At 47.5% G+C, this 17,280-nt stretch overlaps 1 protein-coding gene across 1 annotated transcript in view; it reads right to left on the reverse strand.

The window, feature by feature from the left end:
* Positions 1-17,280, reverse strand: part of IGF2BP3 (insulin like growth factor 2 mRNA binding protein 3) — a 1,020,294-nt gene that overhangs the window by 505,650 nt on the left and 497,364 nt on the right. The window contains exon 6 of the mRNA XM_078663554.1: positions 2,797-3,081. Coding sequence (XP_078519680.1) covers positions 2,797-3,081 — 285 coding nt within the window. The remainder of the gene's footprint in view (positions 1-2,796; positions 3,082-17,280) is intronic.

A 17,280-nucleotide genomic window follows, 5' to 3' on the forward strand; every position in this document is an offset into this window, starting at 1 on the left:
GAGAAGGTGGGGTAGCAATCGCTGGTGACGGGAAGTGGGCTCAACAAAGTTGGAGTACACATGGATGTTGAGTGGGGAATTGTGGTGAATATGCTCCAGGCCTTGAAATGTATCCAAATGAGAGCCAAAGAGGGGCTCTAGCTTTATGACGCACTGCCACAGAGTCAAAGAACAAGGAGAGATTCTTAATCTGGGATTCTTCCATGCTAATGGTATTAGATGCAATGAGGCTTAGTCTTGCTGAAGCTGGTTCCTAATTCAAAATATTAGTTGGACTGAATCGGTTACCCGCACCTCTGGAGCTGGAGTAGACACCAACACAGGTATTACCATCAGAACCTGCAGAGAAGCAGTTCAAGCACCATCTGCCACCAGAACGGTATGGATTAGTGGCAAAGGGTAGTGGTCATCCAAAAGGTAAGCCAGAGGGATCTGGAACGATCATTAAAAAAATGCAGTGTAGACTCCTTGATGGTTGCATTCGGCAGTAGAGTAGACATGCCCCTGGAACACTGGATACATTAGTCTAAAAAACAGAACCAATTCCGATTGAGAGGTCCAAGCCAGAGTCGACCCACTCAACAATCAACCATGAGACCTCACTCTTGATGGTATCTTATAAGATGCAAAGAGCCTTGCTTGGACTTTTGTGTTTTTCTAGACTAATCATTTGACTCGGTGTTGGGCTTAATAGGATGGGAAAGGGAAACACCACAATGGCTTAGGTACTTAAAGTCAGGCTTCCAGCTTCCTGATGTCCTTTGAATGCCAGATGCATCAAAGAGCTTTTGCCACAGGACTTGGAATTGTCTTTGCTACCAAGGACAGTTTATGGAGGCTCATGTCTGCTTGGGAGATATGCTGCACAGTGTAAAGCCAGTGGCTTTGGTGGGGCTGAGTGGTAGGTGGGGAAGGAGGAATCCCTGTACACTGAAATGCTAAGTAAATAAACAAACAGCAGAGCTTCAGATCTAGAAAGCGCATGAAAAAAAAGAGGAACCAACATAAGCATACAGTGGTGATGCCTGTGTGTGCCTCTGTGCTCAGAGAGAGGACAGAGCTGCAACAGTGGTCGATGGCACGATCTTCTAGCACGCTATTGCAAAGTGTTTCTGCATCCTGTCTGGTCCTTGGGGAGATTTACAAGGTGAAGGATCTATGACTTAAAGTATCCACCAGAAACAGTTGTGCTTCCATTTTATTCATTATGTTAATTTCGTCTTGCAGCAAACATAAGTTGCCACACACCACACTGTGTTCATGAGCCATGCAGCTAAGTTTAAGGGGGACCTGCTGGGATGTAGAATTTACAGATTCTGTCTACACAAGTTCAGTTGAAGGACTTTCGTACATTTGGTGGAGATCCGTCAACCACCAGTGCCTTGGCCACTTTGTACTTGAAAGAAGCATATTGGTGGCTAATACTTCCGGACATTTACCTTCTCTTCAATGTCAAGCAAGTACTCAATATTATCTCTGCTGGCAACAGAAATCAGGCTGTCGGCATACTTTCTCACAACATCTCCTGGGAAGGGGTGGTCTTCCTCCCGCTCCCCCATCACAACTGACAGGATCTACTCTAAGCGAGTCCTTGAATAATTGGAATGGGGGTATATTAGACCTACCTTACGCTCTTATGCTCCTCTCTACACATTACTACACTGACCAACACCAGATCGACCTACTGCACCCACCCACTAGGACATCATAAATGTAAGTTTCACATGCATCATAACATTACCTAAATCCCAACTACCTATTATTCTTAATTTATCATTTTAACATTTTATTCTTTCCAGAATCATTTACTCCAACCCTATCCTTTAAATGTAGTTTTCAATTACTTTTAACAAGCTACTTTTCCTGCTCTAATAGGTGTAGCTACACACATTTGAATGCATTCTGACTCGGGGAAAAATTAGGTGAAAATAACTTTTCAGTCAGTTAAACAATATACCAAAAGACTCCTGGATTGAGTTCTAATGTTGAGAATCAGAATTTCATGTGGCAGTTGTGGCGCCAGTAAACTGGTTTCTGGGACAATACAGTTTTCACCTTCTATACTTCCACTGAAAGGAAATTCCAGCTGTAAAGATTTTTGACACCCAGTACTGCAGAAAACATGACTAAATAAGGAAGTTGTTTCAAAAGAATGGCTTTGGACAAAAAGCAGCATACCTTGAATTTAATATTGGGCATTAATGGTGGCCAAAGGGTTCTTTATTTAACAATTTTAAAAGGAGAAATGGAAAGTTAACCCAAAAGCTACTGGCTTTGTATTAGTGCAAGTTTTATGCGGAATTTTTTATTTTTAAAATGAGTCATCAGCAAAACTAGCCCTGGCATTTAAAAAAGGCAATTAAAATTAAATAAGAGAAAAGTGATCTGATACCCCCATCACTATCAATAATAGCGACAATTTCCTAAAGCAACAGGATTAAAATATTACGTAAAATAAAATAAACTCACAATTATTCGTTGGGAATGTGTGACCAAATAGTTTAGATAACAGGACCTGTACGCAGGTGTTTCTATAGTTTAGAGATGTCGATGTCTAGTTCTGCCTACTGCAGTTTCTCAGTGGTACCTGAAAAGAGGTTTAACCCAGCTAGTGAGAAGTGTAGAAGAAAAGCAGATGACCAGTAATGAGGTCAGGCATTTCTTAGCATAAGCAAAAATCGGAAAAACTCTACCAGACTCGCTTCTACGACAAACTGCTTTGCTATCCATTCTGCATTAACTACTGGACAAAAACATGTTTTTTAATATGAAAGAATATCAAGCGGACAAACCTACTTCGATTGTGTTTGCTTTGTGATATTTCTTATAGTAGCTCCTTCTTTTCCAATAATGGCTCCAACAAACTGCGTGGGAACCAACATTCGAAGTGGAACATCAGATTGTTGCTTTGTCCTCACTGTTGCTCCTGGTGATACTTGTCTAGGTGGTCCTCTGGGTCCAAATCCACGTCTGCCCTGTGTAGGCTGCTGCGCTGTTGGAGGGGTTACACTTTCATCTGGGATGTACGTGACTTTTAAAGCATAATTTTCAAGCTGGTATCCATTCAATTTTTCTATTCCCCTATTTTTTTTTTTAAAAGAAGAAAAAGATTAACCAAAATTGGTTTGCCTTAAGCGTTAGCGTTAAGTGATACATAATATCCCCAAAGTTAAGGATAAATATATTTCTCCAACAATGCCACCCTGCTAGGAGACTCTGGCAGAGTGCCATCATTCACAAAGAAGGAAACCACTAGTGACAGTGGGCTGACCCAGGAGGCCACGTTTTGGTGGGAGAGAGCAACATATGCATACTACTACAACAGAGGAATTAATGGAACAGGCTGAAAACCACTGTATCTTTATATATCTATATGTAAATATTTGTAAATTATTTTGTTGGGAAAAACAAAAGATCTTGGCTAACTAGCGTCCGAACTACGGAGGTGAATGCCAGCTAGAGAAAAGTTTAAGATTCCTTCATTGGCTACGTTTATACAGACTTCACTAAATCGTATGAAATTCAGAATTTCTGATCGCTGATATCCCTTCACATTACTCCATTGCCCCCCCCCCATTCACACGACACACTCCACTTGATTCTCAGAAATGAAAATACTCCTGTCCAACCATCTATTTAAGTAATAGATTTAAAATACAACAAAGCTTAAGGCAAATACAACATTTTAAAAGTCAGTACATTTAATCGCAGTGCAATACATGCTAGCTTCAATAACTTATTTACAACTTAGTCAATTGAGAAAAAACACAATTAGGCTACTAATCCCACAGAAGTTCCCTACTACTTAATTGATATACTAGAGCATTAAATGTGAATCAACTAAACAAAAAAAGCAGAGGTTTGGGCCTGTTATGATGGAGAATAAACAAACTCAGCAAGATTAAGAATTGTGCTTATTCGATGCGTGGTAATGGCTAACAATGACAAACTAAAAGACAACACATTAGTCCCATTAGAACACGTGGGCCAAAAACCATAAGAACATACATAATTATTCAGTCTACCAACAAGACCAATTTGAGAATCGTCTACACAGTAGGTCTTTTTACCTTGACTTCTGTACAACCCCCCCTTAATCATTACTAGAACCCAGGTACCCCCACTGAATCACTACTGGCTCCGAGGTCAGTCAGTTATGTGTGCATCAAAAGGTTAGCCCCGGGCCCATGTCCTACTCTTATAGTTCTCATACCAGCCCTATCCCTTTCCTGAGATGTGACCAGGCCCCTTCCTTTTGACTAGTCACTGAATCAAAGAGTACCCTCTGAAATGGACAGGTGAAGCCTGGCTCCCCCCCACTTCAGTGTGTCCCACCCAGCCTACAGGAATGCAGCACTAAACAAATTTGTTGAGGGATTTATCTACCTTCTCTCCATGTTTCACCATGCACTACCGGGTCTTCCAAAATGGAACCAAGGGCCCTCCATGCACCGTACCACTAACAAGCAATCATTCGTCCATCACATACATTTAGCATGCACTCCCAGCAATGCCCTTTGCCCTCCATGTATTGACCATTCACAGGCACACATACACCAAGCACATGCACTCACCATGTACACACTGCTTAGAACTGCATTATCCCTGTATTGTTCCCTTACCAGGCACACATACACCCATTGCAGATGCGCCACTCATGCAGTGGGCAACACTACACACCAAACCAATGCAGGCCAAGAGTGAGTTAAGCACACAGCAGTACAACTTTAAAAATGAGTGAGCCTGTAAGCTTCACTCCAGTGACATGATAAACAGGTATTGGCATAGCCAATAGGTCTCGCATTTGGTACCTTATGAGTGTTTAGCCATGCAACAGTTTGTGCTGCTGCACCAAGGATATTCTGCTGCATAACTAAATACTTATAAGGTCCCAAAATCGAGAACTATTGGCTATGTGAATGGATAACTAATAGATATTATTTGACCTTTTCATTATGTAGTTATGCAGTATAATACCATTGGTGCAAAAATATTACTTTTTGCATGTCCAAACAGTTATAATGTGTGTAAAGCTAGACCTATTGCATATGTTTTTTTTTTATTTTGCGAGTTTTTTTAATGTAGTTTTTGTGAGAATGTGATAGTGAGTGAGAAACTTTATTGGTGAGAGTATGTTAGAGAGAATGAGCTATTTTTTATAGTGAGTTTGTGCGTTATGGTCTGAGAGATAAAGGGTTTTTGTAACAGTTTGCTACTGTGAGTGTGTATGTGATAGAGTGTTAGTTATTTAGTGTGAGTGTGTTAGTTTGTGAAAGATAGTGTGAGAGTTTGTTAGTGAGAGTGACAGTTAGGTAATACATGAGCTAGAGTGGTTGATTTAGTTATTGAGAGTGACAGGAAGTGTTACTTCTTTAGTTAGTGATAGATAGTGAGTAAATGAGTCAGTACAACTGAGAATTTATTAGCGATATTAGTTAAGTGAGTTTCTGTACTGCGTCAGTGAGAGTGAGTTAGTATGAATGAATTAGTGAGATTGAGTGAGCGATTATGAGTTTGTGAGTAACTTAGTGAGAGTTATTAAGTTATCGTGAGAGATTGGGAGAGTAAGTTATTGCAACTTTTTTTAAGAGTGAATTATTGGTATTTTGTTAGTGATAGTTTGTAAGAGAGTATGTTAGTGAGTTATTGATACTGAGTAATTGAGAATGAGTTATGGAGAGTGATTTGACGATATTAAATTAGTGAGAACCAAATTATGAGAGTGAGTTAGAGAGAGTGATTTAGTGTATGTTTTTGGTAGTGAGCCAGTTACTGAGACTGGTAGTGAGTGATAGTGTGAGAATGATTCTAATTTTTCAAGTGAGAGTTTGTTCGTGGCAGTTAGTGAGTGAGTGCGCGTTCATAATAGTGAGTATAAGAGAGTGAGTAAGATATTGTTTTAGAGTTGAGTGAGAGTAAGTGTGTGTGAGTGAGTTGGAGGGATTGAGTTAGATCGACTGACAGAGAAACTGTTTTAAATATAGTTTATTAGTGACTGATTGAGTGAGTTGGTGATTGAGAGAGAGTGGTAGAGTTAGTGAGCGAGTGATTAAGAGTGTGAGAGTTAGTTAGTGAGAGTGGTAGAGTGAATGCGTTTTTTTGGGAGTTTGATTTTGTGAGTGTGTTAGTGATCTAGTGTGATTGGGAGTTTGTCGGTGATAGATTGTTATTGAGAATGAGTGAGTGAGTGAGTGTGTCCATTAGTTAAGAGAGAGTAGTGGAGATAGGTAGTGAGGTAGAGTTTGAGAGTTAGTTATTGAGCCAGCGTTTAGAGTTAGTGATAGTTTTTTGGAGACGTAGTTTGTTATTTATAGTGAGAGTTTGTTATTGTGAGTTTGTTAGTGAGAGTCAGTGAGTTATTTAGTTAGGGTTTGAGTGTGCTATAGTTAGTTATTGAGAGAGAGTTGGATAGTTAGTTTGTGATAGAGAGTATGAGAGTTATATAGTGAGAGTGACTGATACTTCATTTTTTTAAAGCGAGTGTGAGAGGTAGTTAGTTATTGAGAGCATGTAAAAGTTATTTATTGATTTAGTGTGATGGAGTTAGTTAGTGTTAGAGAGTGTTCGAGTTAATGAGTGTGACCGAGTTGGACAGTTAGTGAGACATAGTGGGTGTGATAGTTAATAAGTGAGAGAGAGTTGATGAGTTATGTAGCTAGTGAGTGACAGAGTGAGTTATTTAGTAAGTGGGAGATATTGGGATAGTTTGTTATTGAGAGAGAGTGTAGTTTGTCTAGTGATACAATGTGGGAGAGTTAGTGAGACAGAGTGGGAGAGTTAGTAAGAGAGTGAGTAGTAGCGTTGGTTATTTTGAGTGAGCGTTTGTTAATGATAGTGACTATGTGAGTCTGTTAGTGAGAGAGAGTGGTATAGTTAGTTATTGAGGGAGTGGGTGTACTTAACGATATGTTTATTTATTTATTTATTTATTTTTGGCGATTTTTAGAGCGCACAAATACCCGAGGGTGTCTCGGCGCTGTGTCACAGAACTCTCCGTCAGAGAAGGGGGACTAGGCCTGGAACAACCATGTTTTCAGATTTTTTCTGAAATTGAGCAAAGTTGGTGCACACTTGATGTGGAGAGGGAGAGTGTTCCACAGTCTAGCTGTAGCAACGGTGAAGCGTTTGTCTCCCCAATTAGCCCTTCTTGTGCGGGGAACTGTTAGCAGATGGGCCGAGGATGAACGCAGTGTTCTTTGCTGTTCGAGCGGGCGAAAGGCTTGTTGTAAGGTAGTAAATGGCACTGCACTGATAAAGGTTCCAAAATGTTTGTGGTTTAAATATTAGGCCCAACGATAGAAAAGGCAAATGAAGCAGACGAGCAGGGAGGGGGAGAAGAGAGGGGGTAGTGAGAGCAGAGAGAGGGGGAATGGAGGAGAATGAAAAGGAAAATGAAGCTGACTAAGAGGGAGGGAGAGGATATTGAGAGCAGAGAGAGGGCTGGAAGAGCATTGTAAGGCTAAATGAGCCATTACAAAAGCCAGATGGCAGCTGTGCACGTTCACGCACGCGTAACCGCACGCTGGAGGTCGGCAAAAGCCTTTGGTAGCACTTTAAAAACTCCCTTAAAAAATGTCTTGCAGAGAAGCGCATGCGTTGGCCCAGGCGAGACCTAAAAGGACAGGCTCTTTCCTACTGATCACCACAAGGTATAGTGCTGCTACCGCGTTCATGCTGCTTAAATCCTGGTGAAGGAAGAAGCCTCTCAACCATATGAGGGTAACGCGTTGAGCCCCTCACCTTCCAACAAGACTGAAGTCTGTGAAACAGGCCTATGCCATGACATACGCATGAACCGTGTTTGCGTATCACAACAAAAATCTGCTTTATGGACCCAGACATCAGATCAGTTGGGCACTCAGGGCAGGGATGCATGTCCATTACCATGCAGAAGACTTTTCTGCCCCAACAGTTTATACATTTAATTGAGGCCACTCATTTTACATACTTTATTCTGTATGATTCACTTGCACTGCTTCCAAGAATCAATCTGAGGATATTAACTTAGGGCATGATTTAGAGTTGAGCGGATGGGTTTACTCCATCACATATGTGACAGATATCCAGTCTGTCATATTACAACTACATTATATCTAAGGCTCCTGGTTTTCCGTTTCTACTGATTTTTACAGATAAATACAGACAGAAAACAATGCGTTTCCTGCCTGTATTTATTTTTATAAGAGGAAAAATACTGAAAATGGTGCTATTTGTGAGACTCTTCATGCTGTCTTTCATGAATTCCAGGAAACAACTGAGCAAATAGACAGCATGGAGAGTAAAAAAACAGGATGAAATTTCCTTAATACAGGCATAGGTTAACATATTTGTAGTATAATGCTAATATGTACCTGTGAGTGCATTGTTTTGTTGTATGTGGCTACTTAATTTGCTAAAACGTGACAGACATCCATGTAGGAGACATCGAAGAGTTAAATAAATGGAGATGTACCATTTTACGACTCAATTCATTCTCAAAACACAAAATAAATATGGATAAAATACCAATAGCATGGTCAAAAAATCAATATGGATAAACAGACAAATGTTAAAAAATAAAATACAAAAAAATAAAAAATACCATAAAGCCGGGACCCCAAATTATATCCAATGTGGCGGACCGGATATTTGTCATATTGGTGTAACCTGCCAGCCAAACTCTAAATCAGACCTTTGTAGCATCCAATTTGAAATTCCATCAAACATTTAAGAAAGTTTAAAAAAATGTCAACTGTACACCTTGCTTCTTTATTTATTTACACTTAATTTGTTTATTAGGTCTCGGCCTGCGTAGGCTGCGCTTGCGCTGTCTCGCCGGCGAGATCTTATGTTTCTTAGAGTGGGGGCTTGAACCCGCCCCTCTTCTCCATTGGCTGGCTTCCTAAACGGAGGCCAGCCATTGGAGAAGAGCGGCGTCTGTCCATTTAAGCCCTGTCTTTTTGGGATTGAGGGGTGCGTTTTTTCGTTTCTTTCTCTCCTCTTCCCATTGCCTGGAATTTTAAATTCCAGCCAATGGGAAGAGGAGAGAAAGAAAAACACGCCCCCCCAGTCGGAAAAAGAAGGGGCTTTTCGGAGAGCCATTTCTGCTTGACCGCCGCCGGAGAAGCAAGGGAGAACGTAGAGTCCTCCGCCCAAGGCGGTGAGTGCTCGCTTTTCTTGCCTCTGCCCCCTGTTTGTGCGTATTCATCAACAATTCACTCTCCTCCGTAGACGCACCTATGCCCGTCACCCTCCCTATGCCCTATCAACGGATTCCCCCATCTGTGCCCACTAGAGTTCCCCAGATCATTACCCCTTCCTCCTCCTCTTCTGAGCCCGCCTCGTCGGGCTGGTCCAGGTCGATGTCGATGTCGAACACGCAAGCCATGGCCTCTGCAGTAATCATATCAGTAATGTTTTGTTCCGTGGGTGCCAATATTCACTGATCGCAGCTCAGAAGTCCGAAGAATAGAGAAATGGCCAATGCCTTTTTAATGCTTGAACTAAGGGAAGCAACTATTTCCGAAGATATATCATGCACTACAACGCTAGTTACACATGGTGCTGTGGGAGAACTCCGGGGTGAGGTGAACCAACTAACATTGTTGTCAATCGATCTTGGGTCTTCCGATATATTTAGGGTGATAAACATTTGACAATTTGTAATACGTAGACTATGTATATGGCGCTAATTCAGTTTGTTTTGTTTTACTTATATTTCTCTTTGTGTTTCCTACAATGAATGACAAAACATTACCATTAGGCAATGGCCGCTGCGCAGGCATGATTCGGATGCATTGCCTAAATGGTCATATTCAGGCGCAACGCCATTGGCCTCCATTTAGAACCCTGTGGGTTTCTATGGGTATCTCCCCATTTTGTTTCATCGGAGGCAATGTAGCCTGACAACTTGTGTCCGTTTCGGAGTTGTAGTATGAACTTCCCCCCGTTCGCGCCGCCCTTTTTGTGTATCCGTCCTTTGTCAAATGTTTTGACGGTTTAGAAGGAACGTAGACATAGAATGGAAGGTCGAACAGGAGCCGAGGAACAGATACAATGGCTATGCAAATCTGCGTTTTAGTGGCAGCCTATGTGCGGCACTAATAGACTGGCAGCTCTTTGCGGAGTTTTAACCTTGCGAGTCACAACTACTAAGTGCTCATAGGACACGTGTTACACTTTCTGCCCTACAGCGGGTTGCGTTCTGGAACTCGGAGTTTCGCTTTTAATATGGTATGTGCTCAGGAATCGGTATTTAGAAATCACTCATGCAATCGGTCACGCATTTGTTTGAGCTAGAACTTTTGATATTGTAAATGTCTTATGGAGTGTATGCATGTGGTGTGTAGATAAATTATGTGGGTTGGAAGGAATAGTTTGTTGAGGAATTGTGTGGCATGGAGTGTATTAGTGTAGTGGATTTATGTGCCATTGTGTGCTGTGGAATTATGTGGATAGTTATTATGCGGTACCGGAATTGTGTTATGGTGTAATTATGTGGAATGGTATTTTGTGTTTTGGAGTGGTATCTATGAGTTCAATTATGTGGTGTGCTGTTAAAGTTTGTGGCATGATGTCAAATTCTGTGGAGTGGATTGCAATTCATCTACTAGACTAGTATTGCTTTCCCTGTCACATTTTACTTTAAATGTTAATGCTTTGTCTTTAATTCCTGGCTCATGAGGTTAAGAGTGTGGGTGGCCGAAAGAAGCCGGCATGAAGGCTTGTGCATTTTGGGCTCAGGGATTCAAGAGTATCTTGAGCCGAGTCAGATATCTGACTCAAGCTTGATTTTGGCCTTCTGTGGGCGCCCACTTTTGTCACTTAATGATAATTAAGGGGATAAAGGCGTAGTAAGGATATGATTTGACCCTGAAAATAATTCCATAATTTACTGTCCACACCATGTACATTCTTCACTTCCCCTATGCCCACCTCACACCACCTGAACCTTATCCCGCTGGCAGCAATACGGTCCTCGATCAAGCCACAGACCATGCTTTTTGGCCCCAGTGAAAATATTTGCGCGTAACCATGGAGTACATGTGTGTGGCTCTGTCTGTGTGTGTGTGGCTCGGTCTGTGTGTGTGTGTGGCTCGGTCTGTGTGTGTGTGTGGCTCAGTCTGTGTGTGTGTGTGGCTCGGTCTGTGTGTGTGTGGCTCGGTCTGTGTGTGTGTGGCTCGGTCTGTGTGTGTGTGGCTCGGTCTGTGTGTGTGTGGCTCGGTCTGTGTGTGTGTCTCGGTCTGTGTGTGTGTGTGGCTCGGTCTGTGTGTGTGTGGCTCGGTCTGTGTGTGTGTGGCTCAGTCTGTGTGTGTGTGGCTCAGTCTGTGTGTGTGTGGCTCAGTCTGTGTGTGTGTGTGTGTGTGTCTCGGTCTGTGTGTGTGTCTCGGTCTGTGTGTGTGTGGCTCGGTCTGTGTGTGTGTGGCTCGGTCTGTGTGTGTGTGGCTCGGTCTGTGTGTGTGGCTCGGTCTGTGTGTGTGGCTCGGTCTGTGTGTGTGTGGCTCGGTCTGTGTGTGTGTGGCTCGGTCTGTGTGTGTGTGGCTCGGTCTGTGTGTGTGTGGCTCGGTCTGTGTGTGTGTGGCTCGGTCTGTGTGTGTGTGGCTCGGTCTGTGTGTGTGTGGCTCGGTCTGTGTGGCTCGGTCTGTGTGTGTGTGGCTCGGTCTGTGTGTGTGTGTGGCTCGGTCTGTGTGTGTGTGGCTCGGTCTGTGTGTGTGTGGCTCGGTCTGTGTGTGTGTGTGGCTCGGTCTGTGTGTGTGTGGCTCGGTCTGTGTGTGTGTGGCTCGGTCTGTGTGTGTGGCTCGGTCTGTGTGTGTGTGGCTCGGTCTGTGTGTGTGTGGCTCGGTCTGTGTGTGTGTGGGGCTCGGTCTGTGTGTGTGGGGCTCGGTCTGTGTGTGTGGGGCTCGGTCTGTGTGTGTGGGGCTCGGTCTGTGTGTGTGGGGCTCGGTCTGTGTGTGTGGGGCTCGGTCTGTGTGTGGGGCTCGGTCTGTGTGTGTGGGGCTCGGTCTGTGTGTGTGGGGCTCGGTCTGTGTGTGTGGGGCTCGGTCTGTGTGTGTGGGGCTCGGTCTGTGTGTGGGGCTCGGTCTGTGTGTGTGTGACTCGGTCTGTGCGTGTGTGACTCGGTCTGTGCGTGTGTGACTCGGTCTGTGTGTGTGGGGCTCGGTCTGTGTGTGTGGGGCTCGGTCTGTGTGTGTGGGGCTCGGTCTGTGTGTGTGGGGCTCGGTCTGTGTGTGTGGGGCTCGGTCTGTGTGTGTGGGGCTCGGTCTGTGTGTGTGGGGCTCGGTCTGTGTGTGTGGGGCTCGGTCTGTGTGTGGGGCTCGGTCTGTGTGTGTGGGGCTCGGTCTGTGTGTGTGGGGCTCGGTCTGTGTGTGTGGGGCTCGGTCTGTGTGTGTGGGGCTCGGTCTGTGTGTGGGGCTCGGTCTGTGTGTGTGTGACTCGGTCTGTGCGTGTGTGACTCGGTCTGTGCGTGTGGGGCTCGGTCTGTGTGTGTGGGGCTCGGTCTGTGTGTGTGGGGCTCGGTCTGTGTGTGTGGGGCTCGGTCTGTGTGTGTGGGGCTCGGTCTGTGTGTGTGGGGCTCGGTCTGTGTGTGTGGGGCTCGGTCTGTGTGTGTGGGGCTCGGTCTGTGTGTGTGGGGCTCGGTCTGTGTGTGTGGGGCTCGGTCTGTGTGTGTGGGGCTCGGTCTGTGTGTGTGGGGCTCGGTCTGTGTGTGTGGGGCTCGGTCTGTGTGTGGGGCTCGGTCTGTGTGTGTGGGGCTCGGTCTGTGTGTGTGTGGCTCGGTCTGTGTGTGTGTGGCTCGGTCTGTGTGTGTGTGGCTCGGTCTGTGTGTGTGTGGCTCGGTCTGTGTGTGTGGCTCGGTCTGTGTGTGTGGCTCGGTCTGTGTGTGTGTGGCTCGTCTGTGTGTGTGGCTCGTCTGTGTGTGTGGCTCGGTCTGTGTGTGTGTCTCGGTCTGTGTGTGTGTCTCGGTCTGTGTGTGTGTCTCGGTCTGTGTGTGTGTCTCGGTCTGTGTGTGTGTCTCGGTCTGTGTGTGTGTCTCGGTCTGTGTGTGTGTGTGTCTCGGTCTGTGTGTGTGTGTGTGTCTCGGTCTGTGTGTGTGTGTGTGTCTCGGTCTGTGTGTGTGTCTCGGTCTGTGTGTGTGTGTGTGTGTGTCTCGGTCTGTGTGTGTGTGTGTGTGTGTCTCGGTCTGTGTGTGTGTGTGTGTGTGTCTCGGTCTGTGTGTGTGTGTGTGTGTGTCTCGGTCTGTGTGTGTGTGTGTCTCGGTCTGTGTGTGTGTGTGTCTCGGTCTGTGTGTGTGTGTCTCGGTCTGTGTGTGTGTCTCGGTCTGTGTGTGTGTGTGTCTCGGTCTGTGTGTGTGTGTGTCTCGGTCTGTGTGTGTGTGTGTGTCTCGGTCTGTGTGTGTGTGTGTCTCGGTCTGTGTGTGTGTCTCGGTCTGTGTGTGTGTCTCGGTCTGTGTGTGTGTGTGTGTGTCTCGGTCTGTGTGTGTGTGTGTGTGTCTCGGTCTGTGTGTGTGTGTGTCTCGGTCTGTGTGTGTGTGTCTCGGTCTGTGTGTGTGTGTGTCTCGGTCTGTGTGTGTGTGTGTCTCGGTCTGTGTGTGTGTGTGTCTCGGTCTGTGTGTGTGTGTCTCGGTCTGTGTGTGTGTGTGTCTCGGTCTGTGTGTGTGTCTCGGTCTGTGTGTGTGTGGCTCGGTCTGTGTGTGTGTGTGGCTCGGTCTGTGTGTGTGTGGCTCGGTCTGTGTGTGTGTGGCTCGGTCTGTGTGTGTGTCTCGGTCTGTGTGTGTGGCTCGGTCTGTGTGTGTGGCTCGGTCTGTGTGTGTGTCTCGGTCTGTGTGTGTGTCTCGGTCTGTGTGTGTGTGTGTCTCGGTCTGTGTGTGTGTGTGTCTCGGTCTGTGTGTGTGTGTGTGTCTCGGTCTGTGTGTGTGTGTGTGTCTCGGTCTGTGTGTGTGTGTCTCGGTCTGTGTGTGTGTGTCTCGGTCTGTGTGTGTGTGTGTGTGTGTCTCGGTCTGTGTGTGTGTGTGTGTGTGTGTGTCTCGGTCTGTGTGTGTGTGTCTCGGTCTGTGTGTGTGTGTGTCTCGGTCTGTGTGTGTGTGTGTCTCGGTCTGTGTGTGTGTGTGTCTCGGTCTGTGTGTGTGTGTGTGTCTCGGTCTGTGTGTGTGTGTGTGTCTCGGTCTGTGTGTGTGTGTGTCTCGGTCTGTGTGTGTGTCTCGGTCTGTGTGTGTGTGTCTCGGTCTGTGTGTGTGTGTGTGTGTCTCGGTCTGTGTGTGTGTGTCTCGGTCTGTGTGTGTGTGTGTCTCGGTCTGTGTGTGTGTGTCTCGGTCTGTGTGTGTGTGTGTCTCGGTCTGTGTGTGTGTCTCGGTCTGTGTGTGTGTGTGTCTCGGTCTGTGTGTGTGTGTGTCTCGGTCTGTGTGTGTGTGTGGCTCGGTCTGTGTGTGTGTGGCTCGGTCTGTGTGTGTGTGGCTCGGTCTGTGTGTGTGTGGCTCGGTCTGTGTGTGTGTGTCTCGGTCTGTGTGTGTGTGTGTGTCTCGGTCTGTGTGTGTGTGTGTGTCTCAGTCTGTGTGTGTGTGTGTGTGTCTCGGTCTGTGTGTGTGTCTCGGTCTGTGTGTGTGTGTCTCGGTCTGTGTGTGTGTGTCTCGGTCTGTGTGTGTGGGGCTCGGTCTGTGTGTGTGTGGCTCGGTCTGTGTGTGTGTGGCTCGGTCTGTGTGTGTGTGTCTCTCAGTCTGTGTGTGTCTCTCAGTCTGTGTGTGTCTCTCAGTCTGTGTGTGTCTCTCAGTCTGTGTGTGTCTCTCAGTCTGTGTGTGGCTCTCAGTCTGTGTGTGGCTCTCAGTCTGTGTGTGGCTCTCAGTCTGTGTGTGGCTCTCAGTCTGTGTGTGGCTCTCAGTCTGTGTGTGGCTCTCAGTCTGTGTGTGGCTCTCAGTCTGTGTGTGGCTCTCAGTCTGTGTGTGGCTCTCAGTCTGTGTGTGGCTCTCAGTCTGTGTGTGGCTCTCAGTCTGTGTGTGGCTCTCAGTCTGTGTGTGGCTCTCAGTCTGTGTGTGGCTCTCAGTCTGTGTGTGGCTCTCAGTCTGTGTGTGTGTGGCTCGGTCTGTGTGTGTGTGGCTCGGTCTGTGTGTGTGTGTGTGGCTCGGTCTGTGTGTGTGTGGCTCAGTCTGTGTGTGTGTGTGGCTCGGTCTGTGTGTGTGTGGCTCAGTCTGTGTGTGTGTGGCTCGGTCTGTGTGTGTGTGGCTCAGTCTGTGTGTGTGTGTGGCTCGGTCTGTGTGTGTGTGGCTCGGTCTGTGTGTGTGTGGCTCGGTCTGTGTGTGTGTGGCTCGGTCTGTGTGTGTGTGGCTCGGTCTGTGTGTGTGTGGCTCGGTCTGTGTGTGTGTGGCTCGGTCTGTGTGTGTGTGGCTCGGTCTGTGTGTGTGGGGCTCGGTCTGTGTGTGTGGGGCTCGGTCTGTGTGTGTGGGGCTCGGTCTGTGTGTGTGGGGCTCGGTCTGTGTGTGTGGGGCTCGGTCTGTGTGTGTGGGGCTCGGTCTGTGTGTGTGGGGCTCGGTCTGTGTGTGTGGGGCTCGGTCTGTGTGTGTGGGGCTCGGTCTGTGTGTGTGGGGCTCGGTCTGTGTGTGTGGGGCTCGGTCTGTGTGTGTGGGGCTCGGTCTGTGTGTGGGGCTCGGTCTGTGTGTGGGGCTCGGTCTGTGTGTGGGGCTCGGTCTGTGTGTGTGGGACTTGGTCTGTGTGTGTGTGACTCGGTCTGTGTGTGTGTGACTCGGTCTGTGTGTGTGACTCGGTCTGTGTGTGACTCGGTCTGTGTGTGTGGCTCGGTCTGTGTGTGTGGCTCGGTCTGTGTGTGTGTGGCTCGGTCTGTGTGTGTGGGGCTCGGTCTGTGTGTGTGGGGCTCGGTCTGTGTGTGTGGGGCTCGGTCTGTGTGTGTGTGGCTCGGTCTGTGTGTGTGGGGCTCGGTCTGTGTGTGGGGCTCGGTCTGTGTGTGGGGCTCGGTCTGTGTGTGTGTGGCTCGGTCTGTGTGTGTGTGGCTCAGTCTGTGTGTGTGTGTGTGTGTCTCGGTCTGTGTGTGTGTCTCGGTCTGTGTGTGTGTGTGTCTCGGTCTGTGTGTGTGTGTGTCTCGGTCTGTGTGTGTGTGTGTCTCGGTCTGTGTGTGTGTGTCTCGGTCTGTGTGTGTGTGTGTCTCGGTCTGTGTGTGTGTGTGTGTCTCGGTCTGTGTGTGTGTGTCTCGGTCTGTGTGTGTGTGTGTGTCTCGGTCTGTGTGTGTGTGTGTGTCTCGGTCTGTGTGTGTGTGTGTCTCGGTCTGTGTGTGTGTGTGTCTCGGTCTGTGTGTGTGTCTCGGTCTGTGTGTGTGTGTGTCTCGGTCTGTGTGTGTGTGTGTCTCGGTCTGTGTGTGTGTGTGTCTCGGTCTGTGTGTCTCGGTCTGTGTGTGTGTGTCTCGGTCTGTGTGTGTGTGTCTCGGTCTGTGTGTGTGTGTCTCGGTCTGTGTGTGTGGCTCGGTCTGTGTGTGTGGCTCTCAGTCTGTGTGTGGGGCTCAGTCTGTGTGTGTGGGGCTCAGTCTGTGTGTGTGTGGCTCGGTCTGTGTGTGTGTGTGTCTCGGTCTGTGTGTGTGTGGCTCGGTCTGTGTGTGTGTGGCTCGGTCTGTGTGTGTGTGGCTCGGTCTGTGTGTGTGTGGCTCAGTCTGTGTGTGTGTGGCTCAGTCTGTGTGTGTGTGGCTCAGTCTGTGTGTGTGTGGCTCAGTCTGTGTGTGTGTGGCTCAGTCTGTGTGTGTGTGTGTGTGTGTGTGGCTCGGTCTGTGTGTGTGTGTCTCGGTCTGTGTGTGTGTGTGTCTCGGTCTGTGTGTGTGTGTGTCTCGGTCTGTGTGTGTGTGTGTCTCGGTCTGTGTGTGTGTGTCTCGGTCTGTGTGTGTGTGTCTCGGTCTGTGTGTGTGTGTCTCGGTCTGTGTGTGTGTGTCTCGGTCTGTGTGTGTGTGTCTCGGTCTGTGTGTGTGTGTCTCGGTCTGTGTGTGTGTGTCTCGGTCTGTGTGTGTGTGTCTCGGTCTGTGTGTGTGTGTCTCGGTCTGTGTGTGTGTGTCTCGGTCTGTGTGTGTGTGTCTCGGTCTGTGTGTGTGTCTCGGTCTGTGTGTGTGTGTCTCGGTCTGTGTGTGTGTGTCTCGGTCTGTGTGTGTGTGGCTCGGTCTGTGTGTGTGTGGCTCGGTCTGTGTGTGTGTGGCTCGGTCTGTGTGTGTGTGGCTCGGTCTGTGTGTGTGTGGCTCGGTCTGTGTGTGTGTGGCTCGGTCTGTGTGTGTGTGGCTCGGTCTGTGTGTGTGGCTCGGTCTGTGTGTGTGGCTCGGTCTGTGTGT

Source organism: Lissotriton helveticus, chromosome 10 (assembly GCF_964261635.1).
Source record: "Lissotriton helveticus chromosome 10, aLisHel1.1, whole genome shotgun sequence".
In the NCBI taxonomy this organism is placed as follows: Eukaryota; Metazoa; Chordata; class Amphibia; order Caudata; family Salamandridae; genus Lissotriton; species Lissotriton helveticus.